The 12751-nt window shown below is 38.5% G+C and overlaps 1 protein-coding gene across 8 annotated transcripts in view; it reads right to left on the bottom strand.

Annotated features, from left to right (window-relative positions):
• The window catches only part of TENM3 (teneurin transmembrane protein 3), a 1099611-nt gene that overhangs the window by 117392 nt on the left and 969468 nt on the right, over positions 1–12751 (bottom strand). For all 8 annotated transcript variants that reach the window (XM_069244742.1, XM_069199199.1, XM_069199207.1 and 5 more), the window contains one exon: positions 9637–9783. In XM_069244742.1, coding sequence (XP_069100843.1) covers positions 9637–9783 — 147 coding nt within the window. The remainder of the gene's footprint in view (positions 1–9636; positions 9784–12751) is intronic.

Genomic DNA, 12751 nt, shown 5'->3' with positions numbered 1-12751 from the left:
ATGAACCTTTAAGTCTTTGAGTCCCAACTTTCACAGAATACTAAGTCACTTTTTTTTACCATGGACACCAACCACACCTTCAAGGAACATACCGCCCAAAAAATCAAAAACAGCCTTGTTCCAGCTTTCTCTTCTAAGGAAAATCAAACAATTTCTTCCAGAAAGCGACTTCAGAACTGCTGTTCAAGCACTTCCGCTCTCCCACCTCGAAGGTCGTAATAGGGCCTGAAAAAATATGGTCACATTACCCCAATCCTGAATGAACTCCAGCCGCAAAACCAGCTACAGCATTTACAAAGCTATTATGGCTAGTACCCCCACTTATCCTGCAGACAGGCCTACCATCTCTGCTTGACCTCCGAACACCCACTACCTGGGCACCATCAGACTGCAGATTAAGAAGTGTAAGACAAAAAAAACAAGAGAGAGGCTTTTACATTTGTGCACCCAGGAACAACATCCCTGTATCCCTAAAGACCGACTCAATGATGCTCCAAATTAGAAAAGAGTTGAAAAATAACCTCTCTACTAAAAACTACATCTCAATGTATTAACCTTTCACAACCCAGCTTTCTCTCCTCGTGCATGTTGAATTTATGATTGTCTTTGTAAACATGCTGCATTCTGCTGCCTATGGCTGTTTGTGCTATAGAAGTACTATATCCATAAATAGCTATATAATACTAAGTATGCAATCAAAGCCAAGAAATGGAACTGGGTCCATAGAAAGAAGGTGTGTAATGCATGGTCCACTGATCTCGCTTTTCTGAACAGCTTTGAAAGAATTGAATGCATAGACATAAATCCACTCTAAACAGACTGAATGGGACATCTACATGTTTTTTTCACATCAATCAGTAACCTTGAAAACTGAAAATCTGGTCCTCTGTTTTCAAACATGCAAAGTGTAAAAACACAATAATATCTTTCTACAGCCATGCACCGAATGACGTATAAGTAAAGGGCCATGGATTCTATAGAAATCACATAGATTTGAGATAGTGGAACTAATACAAACAGTGCTCAACAGAGGATGGTGATCTTAGCACCTCACACCTGAAATTATCTAGGAGAGGTAAAGTATAATGAAATGGAATCACTGAGGGGAAAGAAGGGATTCCACTAGTTCTAGGGATTATGTTATTTTTTGACATACAACTGCTGCATAGTATACAGTTTACTTTTTGGTTTAACACTTGTTTTCTCTAGAAATACTACTGCATTGAGGCTCAAGACATGGCTGTTAAAACAATAAAGGCAGGAATAAGACCAAGTAGGTATGCCCAAAGTCTAAGCATAAAATAATTTACGATTTGCTTTCTAATGTTAGCGAAAAAAGTCCACATTACAGATACAAAAACAACGTATTCTGCTCAAAATATAGTTGTTGCTAAATATGAGGTTGTTGCCTTAGTGGGAAAAGATCCCATATCAGATGCCTCTTGGCCAGTAATTTTTCGACGTTGTGCTGCTTAAAAGTTTGGTAACAAAGCAAAAGCTTGGTCTGTTTTTGTCTACGAGTGTCTGCAAGTTTTGGGAATGTGGCTGCAGCTTGTCAAAGGACAGCATTGTATGTATAAACGAGACAATGGATTCTGAAAGAGAAAGTTACCAGGAAATTATCCGATTTTACAGACAAAATGAGATTAAGAACAACAGAGTGCCACGAGAAGATGCAGGAGCGAGTTGTTTGGTTTGAAGGACGACCTACATTAATCAGTTTATGGGGGATGTATGGCCATGGCAAACAAACTGGAAACATTCCCCATTACAGCACGGCTGGGAAACATACCATGGCACAGACAGAATTGCTAATTGGTCCTTAATGGTAGATATCTGGATCATGTACTTCAATAAAAAATCAATTGCTGTGGAGAAAGATGCATCAGAATGGAAACGCCTACAAAGGAACACAATTTGCTTTAACCAAACCTATCATTCCCACATCAGGTGAAAGGGGGGTGTCCAATGAAGCAATAAAGCATCAGGTTTTCAGAACAAATCACCGTCCAGCAGCATCACAGTAGAGATCACCTCTCCAATGCTACTATTATTAAAATGCCCTCACCAATAAAGTGATTCACTGTTTGAAGTTTAAGGTTTGAACATTAACCTCTGCTGTTTTTTTTCACTTGTCTTTGGAAGGAAAAGTGATATTGCTTACAGAAAGAAAATTGCTTTTCCCTTTCTACTGAATTTGAGTAATTCCAGCAAATACTAAGTTGTTATAGGTTCATGGACAACTGCATAACCAGTTGGCCAATTTCATTATTGTTTCAGAAAAAGTTGTGTATACCCAAACAGCAAATATTTCCCCTCAAGTACTACATACACAGAGGTCTTAAGCTCGCCGACTTCCAGAGTGAGATGCTCAGTCAATCCTATTTTTTTAGTTTACATAAATGCACAATATATTAACCTACATTTTAAATGTAATAACAAAGGCAAAGGTACCAAGGTACAAACTAAATTGCGCTGACAGGACAGGATGCACTGAACCTCTCATGTGTGACGAGGAACTACTTTCAGTCTCTAGAGCTGATCCACATGCCAGGCGATAGCAAAAGTAATCATTTAGAGAGAAAGTAGAGCGGCCAGAAGCAGCAGGTTTTCAACTGCATCTTGTCCATGCAAGTTTTTTCTGTTTTTTTCTTCTGGCTGTGTAAATTCAAATAATAAAATTGCCTTAGATAATGTACACTGTTTCAGTTTTCTGATTCAGATAATGGCTGCCAGATGATAAACAGTGGCTACCCTGTTTAAAATCACAGGAAATGATCCGAATTTTACAAGCAACAATTTCAATAGTTTATCATTGATTGAATATCAATAGAAAGTACAAGAACAAAGACCCAGGCATGGCACATATCGTGGAAATTGAATCAGCTTAAATGTCTATTCGGTTATGCTTCAGAAAATCTAAAAAACAAAAAAAAGGGTCCTCAAATAGTTCGAACAGCTTTCATCTTCAAGAGCAGAAAAGCTGTAGAGCTCAATTTATACAATATTTACTTTAAGCTTAAGCTCTTGCAGGCATGCTGACAAATGGCCACAATTTTTTCTATTCATTTTTTTCCATCAGCAATAATTTACCTGTTCTGTGAAAGCCATCGGCACACCGCATCATGTGGCAGTTACCTCAATGCTGTTAAACCAGTATTTGAAGGATCATGCCGATGGGTTTTATACAAACTGTCCATTTACTGTGCTCCTGGCATAGCATGGGGGCCGGTTTGCAATCCAGGACACCTAGTGTCATTCTTAAGTATTAATCCTGAGATAATGTGTGTTTACTGGCTTAACCCTTGTAGCTAAATCACACAAATGATAGTGCTTACCACATTACAGTGTACAGACAGAATGTACGCTTGCACCTATCTCCTCCCAACACATGCGTAAGAGTAACACTGTTGAGGCCGTAGAGCCAGCCTTAGTTTTGTATTAGCAGTGCGACTCCTGCATACATCACACATGTTTATTAAACCAAAATATACTAACTCCAGTTATTCCTGACACTAATGTATACCCACAAGTTGGTCTGATGTCACTCCACGTTGAACAGTTACTATCAATGTACATTTGCATCCACTGTATGATAACAATTGCATAATTTTAATTTGAAGTAATATTTATCTCCATGCTATAAGGAAATCACGCTGGATAAGCTATTCTGTGAATCAAAAAGCAATAATTTAGATATAGGTTTGTGAGGAATCATATACTAATGTGGCAGTTCATTCTTTCACACACATGTATTTACTTTTTCAGGCTTTCTTGTGGGGCTTACAAAGTGTTTGTACATTGGTAGCAAAAAAGGAATGGCCTGGGTATAATTTTTCTCAAGGCAGTGGTCTCAGCATCAAATGAAGAGAGGTGAAAGTGAAGCTGCCGCCAGGGATTGCATGAGAGGAACAAGTTCATGATTGGAAGCATACCTGCCAATTTACACATGAATTTCAATGTATGACGAGCGGGCGGGGACTCATGCTGAGAGCTACCCAAAAGGCAACCTGGCTCTCAGCCTCTCCCCCAAAAAATAAAAGGGTCATCAAGGCTGTCACTGATGTCCTGGGGTGTTTTCACAATTTTTAATTGACCTTGACTGCTTACGGACTCTGAAAACGAGCTGGAAATCCACAGTTTACAGAGGTTTTCATCTCATTTTTGCTGCCATTGTGTGATTTCGGCTTCTCACCGAGTGACCGTGTGAAGTGAGCCGAAACGGTGTGACACTGTGGCCCTGTGTGAGTTGGCAGGTCTGTTGAAGCTCCGAACAGGCATAAAAACACTGGTCAACAAACCCTGCTTGATATCGACCCATAAGCAAAAATTAAAACAAATAACAACATTTTCATATGCTAAGTGAATGGCCATAAACATGTACAATATCAAGACAAAGCCTACAACTTCATTAAAAGTTGCGGGGTCGCCATAATAAAACTGAACAATAACTAGGGTGTCTAGATGATGAAATATGTGCACTACATACATTACCTCATGAATATGATGCATAGCCTCTCCTTAGTGCTAAACTAGCCTTCTCCATCAGGAGGTGGTGTAATTGATGAAAAGTTTAGTTCTTAATTGTAGAATCTCTAATTTTCTTGTAAATTTGGCAGTAGTACCATTATGTTATATTATCATGAAACTATCTGCATTTAGCAATTTCCTTCCCACCAACACTTCTGATGACTGTGATTTGCTTCTGGCAGTAGTGCTCGGCATGGGACCTCTAAGGTCGTGGATTAAAACAATTTTCTCACAGCACTCCCCCTTTCATCTCCCTCTTCTCGGTCTTCTTTTTTTTTGGGACCCTTCCGACTTTGCGCTGAACAGTGTCTAATTTACACGTATCTGGGATTTGGCATGATGATGCTTTTTATTGTCAGAACTTATGGGGGGGAAATGGTTCTCTGCTCCGTCATGTTAGCTGTATCTCGCTCTGCGTTCATTATGTCTAGCATGTGCCAAACCAAACTGAGGTCTAATAGTGGTTAAAGGGTAAATCACTCAGCACTGAAACATGCAAGGGGGGGCAACACACAGAATGTGGTTGCAGGAACGTAAAAAAATGGGCACAGCAGAAGGCCCCATATTACACAGGGAGGTGTGGAGAGGTCAAATGTCACTAGACTCTGTAAAGGCATGGAACTTCTACCATAGCAGATGAACAAGAGAAGTGCTAGAGCCCCCAAGGGCAACACCAACTGGATTAATGGGAGCAGGAAGGCCAATGTGAGCAAGGAAATGAAATTTAGGATTAACACTTGAGGTGCACTCTGCACCATCTCCATCTGCTGCGGGGATGAAGTTACCCTTTGTTTGATCTTTTCCCCCATTTCACTCCCCCCCTCACGTAAACATTACTAAACCGTGGCGCTAATCCGAATGGACACAACAAAAGCCCGGTCAGACTGGACTACAGACTAGCTAAATGGAAATGTATATTCAGGGATGGGTCCCTCCGGGCCTCAGACCTGGTAGTAATTAAAAACAGACATTGAAACTGGTCCATACAATGCCTGCCAATGGGTCACAAAGGTGTCCAGAATACATGGTCATACAATTGTTGACCTGTCTGCAGAGCTCAGAGACAATCACTGACAAAGCCAATAGCCCTTGTTGGTTGTAGGTGTATGTCAATTGTATTACATATCTGGATGCAATAATAGAAAGTACAGAGAGGAACCAAAATACCGGCCAGGTAGCACACACTAGAAATCACAGAAATGTAGTTTACATTTTAAGTCATGTCTATAGTTATACAGGCCTTGTCCTCATTTACAGACCCCTCCTCCCCAACTGTTTGCATCCCACTTAAAGCCCCGTGTATATGTCTTTCTAAAGTTTGCATGGTTATGGGAGTGAGCCATACATTTTGCCATTTAGGTTCTGAATAAAGAAACCTGTGACAGAAGTTACATTTTCTTAAGATTGTGGTTAGGAAAATTAATAAAAAATATGTTAAAAACAGATCGAGAGTTTAAAACTCATTTTACTCACGAATGTTCACAGAGTCATGTGTGTTTTGTTATCACCAGTGTCATGATGGAAATTACTCTGAAGACATTATCACAAATGTCTAATGTGCTACAATTTACATTTTTTAATGTCAGTTTACATAGATTAAATAGTGCTTCTCTTGAGAATTATACAGTCAGAGAATTATAGATGCCTCTACACAAAACCTAGGCTTGGAGTGTTACCAGTTTTAGCTTACACAAAAAATGACATGCAAACATGGAAAGTTCAGGGCTGCACAAAAGTTTTTTGGCAGTCCAGTGCCACTGAGTAATTTTCTGTTACCATACCCAAACACTCTGATGTCAAAAAGGCAACCGCTCTTCCCTTTGTTCCGGAAGCATCATGTAGAGTAGAGTAAATAAGCAATGATCCTGTGTTGTTGGACTGACAACCAGTATTTTCCTTCCAGTAGCCTCTTACACTGCTCTAGCATGGAGACTAACAAAATATTGTTAACAATAGCTCGCTTTTTAACTTTGAGAACCGCTCTGACCAATTATCTGATCAATCAATTGTCTATTTTATTTTAAAGCTATGTACTCTAACAAAATATTGCATGGAACTGTTTTTAATCAATTGCATACCCTTTTAGCTGAAAAATTATATTTTAATTCATCTCCAAATGAGACTGATTTATCAAAAATTCCCCCTGACTGCTAATGTACCCTGTGACCAAAGCTGTGGAGTGAGCTCTTATGAGGTTTAGAGATTCCTTGTGTTAAATGACCTCCTTCCACATGTTTCAGTCCTTTTTAGGTTCCGCCTCCATACTGCTTGCACTGTGATTGTGAAATCTATTGTTTTCAATATAAATCTTAAAAGGGGCTTACATCCCACCCCTTTGCTTTCCACTGCTTTTCATTGCTTGTTTGTTCAGGTGCCTGCCGCTTACTTTCCCTCCATTTCTATTGGCTGTAGTATACTATTTCCTGTTGTTCCTCATGTGTTTGCTCTCATCAGTGTCTTGAGGTCCAAGTACTGTTTTCATTCGCTTCTGGGGAACTTTATCTTTAAAAGGATTTGCAATATTTCGCTCTCCCTTGTTCTTATACACTTTGGCCCATGTCTCTAATGCAGCAGAGCCGTATTGCTCACTTTTAACACACCCACTACTACATACGCTGAGTTCTTCCTTTTTGGTCTGCTAAACAGGACCGTTATTTTATCCTGGCCCACTCACATCAGTTCCTCTGTCCCCGCCTCTTTGATTATCCCTTTTTCACTCCATTCCTTTGGCCAAAGCCAGTCTCTAACCTGGCTCCCCAGCATGGTTGTTCCCTCCTTCCCTGATCTCTTCCCTAGGTGCAGCAGCTTGGCTTCCATTGCCAGGAAAGAGACAGGCTGTTCAAATGTTCAAGCTACTTTTATGTTAAGTGATGGTTCTTTCTAATACAGTACTGTGTATGTTTTTCCATGAATTGTACTTAATATATTTGTCTGTAGCGATTTTACTTATAAACATATAATAGAAATCTCATTTGTGCACAGATTTTTCTTGTATTTCTGTCTGGCTTAATTTACCTTTACAACGCAAAGAAACTATTTGTCTTATTTGAGGTATCATGGGGTGTGTCCTTTTGTAGAGCGCATGTGTGATTTGGACCAAGAAGCCCGATTCTTCAGAGGCTTTCAAAGCTGCAGATCACGCTACATCCACCAGAGACTACTACCAACAAAATAACATAAGAGTAACACTTTGCATGCTAGGAGTTGTGGTTGCTCAGCATTGCCCTGTTTATGGATCTGAACATTTTGTGAGTGTCTGATATGAAGTGTCTTCAGATTATGGTGGAGACGGCGGCGACCATGAGTATAGAGCCTCAGTTACAGCATAACCGCAGTGATGGTTTTATTTTGTTACATATATTCCAAACTACCAGTTATAACTTCTGCAATGCATAGCATGATTTTGCAGAACAATGTTGCGGTATTTCATAAAATGAGGCAGTTCAGCAGTGTTCCACAACATTCACTGTATTTTTTTGCTCAAAGACCACAATGGCAAATACGTGTATTTTAAGTATTTGAGAGTCCACCGGATTTCATCCTCCTCGTTTCGAGCTTCGCTTTCTGCATCCATTTCATCACATCTAACAATAAGGGTGAAAAGTGCCTTGCCTCAGTCTCCTTGAACACTACGCATACTTCTGTTTTTTCAGGCCAGTGGAAATACACTTTGTTAACCTCTATGTAGTATTTACAATTACTATCACAAGGCCGAAGTTTGTAGTTGGAGCAACTGTGACCTTGTGCTTCATGAAACCTTCTTCAGTACTTATTAATTTAAGGTAAAAGTGAAAGGTGCAGGGAGGATTCATGCTAGTAATAGGCTGCAGCAAAATAACACTAATAAAATATAATATATGCATGAATTTCCTTTACTGTGCAGTTCAACCGATAATTCGGAGATTACCGAGAAAGGGTGTGGCACAGGGAATTCACGTATAGCGCACATATAGTGATCTATTCTTAATCAAGCTACTCTAAAACTCTTCAACTTAATCCAGACCCTCCTCTTTTTAGGAAAATTGCCAGCCTCTTGATTAGATGTAAACTGTCTCCTACCGGTTTCTCTCTGTCTTCTTGTTCCTCCTCCTCCCCAAAACTGAGCCAACTATGTGCGAGATGCCGGGGTCTGCTTAGCTTTGGGAGGGCAGGTATGAGCATAGGCTCATCCATGCCACCCGCAGTTTTCATATGTACCTTTAATACACAGCTTACGTCACAAACAGCAATCACCCCTAAAACACTCCACTAGAGGAAATCCTCCGATGTCACAAGCACCAAGAAATAAAAACACAGGTGGTCCTCAAGCAAGAAGCAAGCTGGGGTTCAACATAGGTATCTACAATAAGTGCACACCTTCAACCAGCACTGCACCAACTGTCAAACATATTGAATTACAACAAAAACAATTATTACAAATCACATAGGTGAAACCTAATTCATTTACCAATGCTTGTTCTTTCATTCAGCATTTAATTTAGCAGTGGGGTACTATAGTACAACCCAATATAAGTTGTTTAAGGTTGTGGCCTGTAAATACTCTGTTTGATAGACTGGTTGGGCTGTGGCTCTCAGACAGATATTCCTTACAGAGTAAAATAAACTGTTCAGTTATCTCAGGCTAAGGGGGATTTGGTTTCAGATATGCCAGTGCCTAAGTTGTATTCTTTTGAAGACCTTTGAGGATGAATATAGATCAAACACATAGGTAGGTATTTGGAACCTATTACAAGCCAGGATGCACAAAAAGAATCAAACAGTTTACGTGAAAATCACTCCAGGTCTTTGTCAAGAACCAACAAACCAACAAAACTAAACAATGTATGTAGAGTCTCACAAATATCACCCACAAAGGAGACTGCTCACCTTTATCGAACCTTTCAGACTTCCTTTGCCATTTGCTTTAACTGTAATTTCCCCTTCCATTCCCCATTTTCCTTCTTGATACAGGGTTTAACATTATAAAAGGAATGCACATAATTCCAACACAGAATATTTCTTGGCAGTTAAACCAGAAAACAATGTGCAGATATTTGTTTTTATATTTCATTTGAATTAATCAGCATTATCTGTTATTACTTATGACTGAAGTGCGTTAGACTGTACCTCCTTCGTTGTCCTTTCCATCAGTGCAGAGGGTTTCCATGGCAACATCACAGCCTGCTCCCCGCCACCCTGGCTGACAGACACAATGCCAACCATTTTGGTCCAAGGCACACCTGCCATTGCTGTTGCACAAGCCTGGACACCCCTCTGTCAGACAAGGAAACCAAGAGAATGTCACTTAAGTGCTATGTTGCTTTAACGTCATAAGAACAAATGCATAACATTCACTATTAACAGGCCCTTATAGAAGCAGAAATACTGTAAATGCACATGAATGGAAATCAGTTATAATACCAAGTGAATTTAATTTGTCAAGCAAAAAAGTAAGGCACTATAAGATGTACCACACACCTGTACAGAATAGGATAGGATTCAATAATGTTGTCAGACTAGACGAAAATTGTTCTTCGTTATCAAAGCAACAAGGGAACAAAGCAAAACAGAACTGGTGTGTAGAATTAAGGAATTGTTGTGACCAAAGTAGCAATCTCTAATATGCCTATGTAATGATTTGTAATTAAAATTAATGTTAGAACACCTTGTTGCTAATTGTGGATCCAAATTTAATAATGAAACTGTTTTTGCTGCTCAGTAGAGAAATAATTATAGGTGCGTTGTTGAAGAGCCAAGCCATATCCATGTGAAATTACAGTGCTTTTAATTTGAAAAAAAACATGCACAAAGTATAGACCAGTTTACAAACTATACTTTATGCCCAAAATACATTCCTTTTACAGAATAAGCAAAGCCTGGGAAATTGTGAAGCAGATTAACATCTATTCTAACAGACAGTGGGGTTCAGGCTGCAAACGGATGGGACAGGACTGACAGGATTTCCAACTAAATGTAACGGCTGTGCAGATTTGATTACTTAGGACAGACATACATGATATACTATAAGGACCACAATAAAACATTGAGTGAATCAACAAAAACACGATTGTGACGTGCTTCAAGACAAATAGCAGAGTGATCTTTTTGTGTGACAGTCTCCCTACGCCTTTTATGCTTTTACCTTTATATCCCATCTTGTCTGCTTTTATTGAGCAAGAAGGGAAAATTTGGGAAAACATTAAAATAATTTTTTATATCAGGTTTATAATTATAAAATGTCTTCAATTTAAAAAAACATGAAAATTATAAAATAAAAGTCCCTGGTGCTGAAAATATGGCATTTCACCACATGGTAGCCCGTATCATGATGACACGTTACATAAATATGGCAATTGCTTTGCCCCGGTCTAGTTGTACAGACACTCACAAAAGCAGTCCTTTGATTTCACCCCTTTAGGAATTGGAGGTGAGACATGATCATGAGGGTTACAATATGTTGTATCATTGTACAAGTTAAAATAATTACTTAATACACACAGATGTATTTTTGGTGTTGGAAAAACCAAAATAAAAGGGTTGCCAGTAAGATTAAGCTTAGTTAGGTGTTGTAACAGCTGAAAAGAAAATGTATCACAAGTAATCCTGTTCTGCTATTTAAATTTGGTCTAGCTCATAAATGCAAAACAAATCCCAATTTCCATCCAAAAGAAGATTAATACAGATATTTGGAGCGGGAAATCCTGGACAGATGAGCCCCAACAAACATATCCTTAGTAGGAAGGACTATGGTTTGAATTCTCTGTGAAAAACTAAACGTTTAGAGAAAAACATTTTAAAATATTTTTAAGATCACGTCTAAAGACTGAACTAGACAGTGAAGTTCACGATACCTGTTTAGCAACTTTTAAAAAAAAGATATCAGTTTTCTTTGATATTATCTTTTAACCTCTTTTTAGCATCTACTTCCGTTAATACATAAAAGAGTTGTGGAAAATTGTCTTTCCTGGATTAGTTGTTTTTGTAAAATATCCCTATTCTCTCTATCCTGTATAAATGCATTAAAAAGCTTTTATTATAAATTTCTAAAACAAACATGAAACATGGTTTCACACAAAGTTCAAAACATTTAGGAAAGAAAGGAATGCGAAACAGCTCAGTACAGAAACACATGTATGATCACTCGTTCTACCGATGTATTAAAAAACTGCACACAAATGACGGCTTCTTCAAAGTGCTGAGAGGCACCATATTTTTTTTTTTTGCAAACTCATTTGTTGTTAAATAACAAAAAACAAATCTGTCATAGGCAACAAAAGTCATTCAAGTAGTACACTTTCCTTCTTCAATTTCTGAACAATCTCACTATGACAAACTTAGATTGTTCAATTACAATGCTACTTAGATTGTAATTGAGGCCAGGATACTCCTTATGAATTTGTTGGCAACTAAAATCTCTGGGATTCAAAAGAAGGAGGACATAGCAACCAAAGTCAATGACATCAAAATGTGTATCTAGGTACTATACTTTTAATATTCAATACATTCAACATGTTTTCTTTTGCATTCAGTTTCAATTTGTTTGGCCTAGTATATAATTACGTTAGAGTCAAATAGAGTATCCCTCGTAATTCAAAATACTGACAATACTGGTCAGGCATAGCGAAAGGGCTGGAGTTTCCCTTTAATAGCAAAGTCCTGCAATGTCAGCTATCTTTTTTGTTAAATATACAAAGAACACTGTGAGCCATAGCAATATATAAAAATGTGTAATTACAGGTATATATTGATGCAAAAGTGATGTATATACATGCGTACCTATACATATATTACATGTATAAACATTTATTGAGACATGATAAGCCACACTGACCAAAAGTTGTAATACTAGCTAATGTCACTATAACACAAAAGTGCATTATAGGACCATAATATACATGTTAACAAGTATGTATTTTGTTATATTGCATGTGGAAAATATAGCGATTTTGTCCAGGCTTTCCATCTGCTGAAATCCTTAATTTAGGAGAAAGAGGTCATGTGAAAATAACTCATCTGTATGAAAGCAAAACAGTGGCTTATCACTGGTGCTTGTGGAAAGCAAGAGAGGTGTGTGTGTGTGTGTGTGCGCACACACCAAACAAGAGAAGAAAATAATGATAGAAGTACACAAGTTCACAAGAAGGTACATATCCATCATATGCCATCTGTCTCTAGCGTTGCATTGTTCCAGCTGCCTCAAAAGTACCCAGCCAATCAGAAGGCATCTTTAAAAACATTCCAT

Source organism: Pleurodeles waltl, chromosome 1_2, assembly GCF_031143425.1.
Source record: "Pleurodeles waltl isolate 20211129_DDA chromosome 1_2, aPleWal1.hap1.20221129, whole genome shotgun sequence".
Lineage (NCBI taxonomy): Eukaryota > Metazoa > Chordata > Amphibia > Caudata > Salamandridae > Pleurodeles > Pleurodeles waltl.
This window is presented reverse-complemented; position numbering and strand designations above follow the sequence as displayed.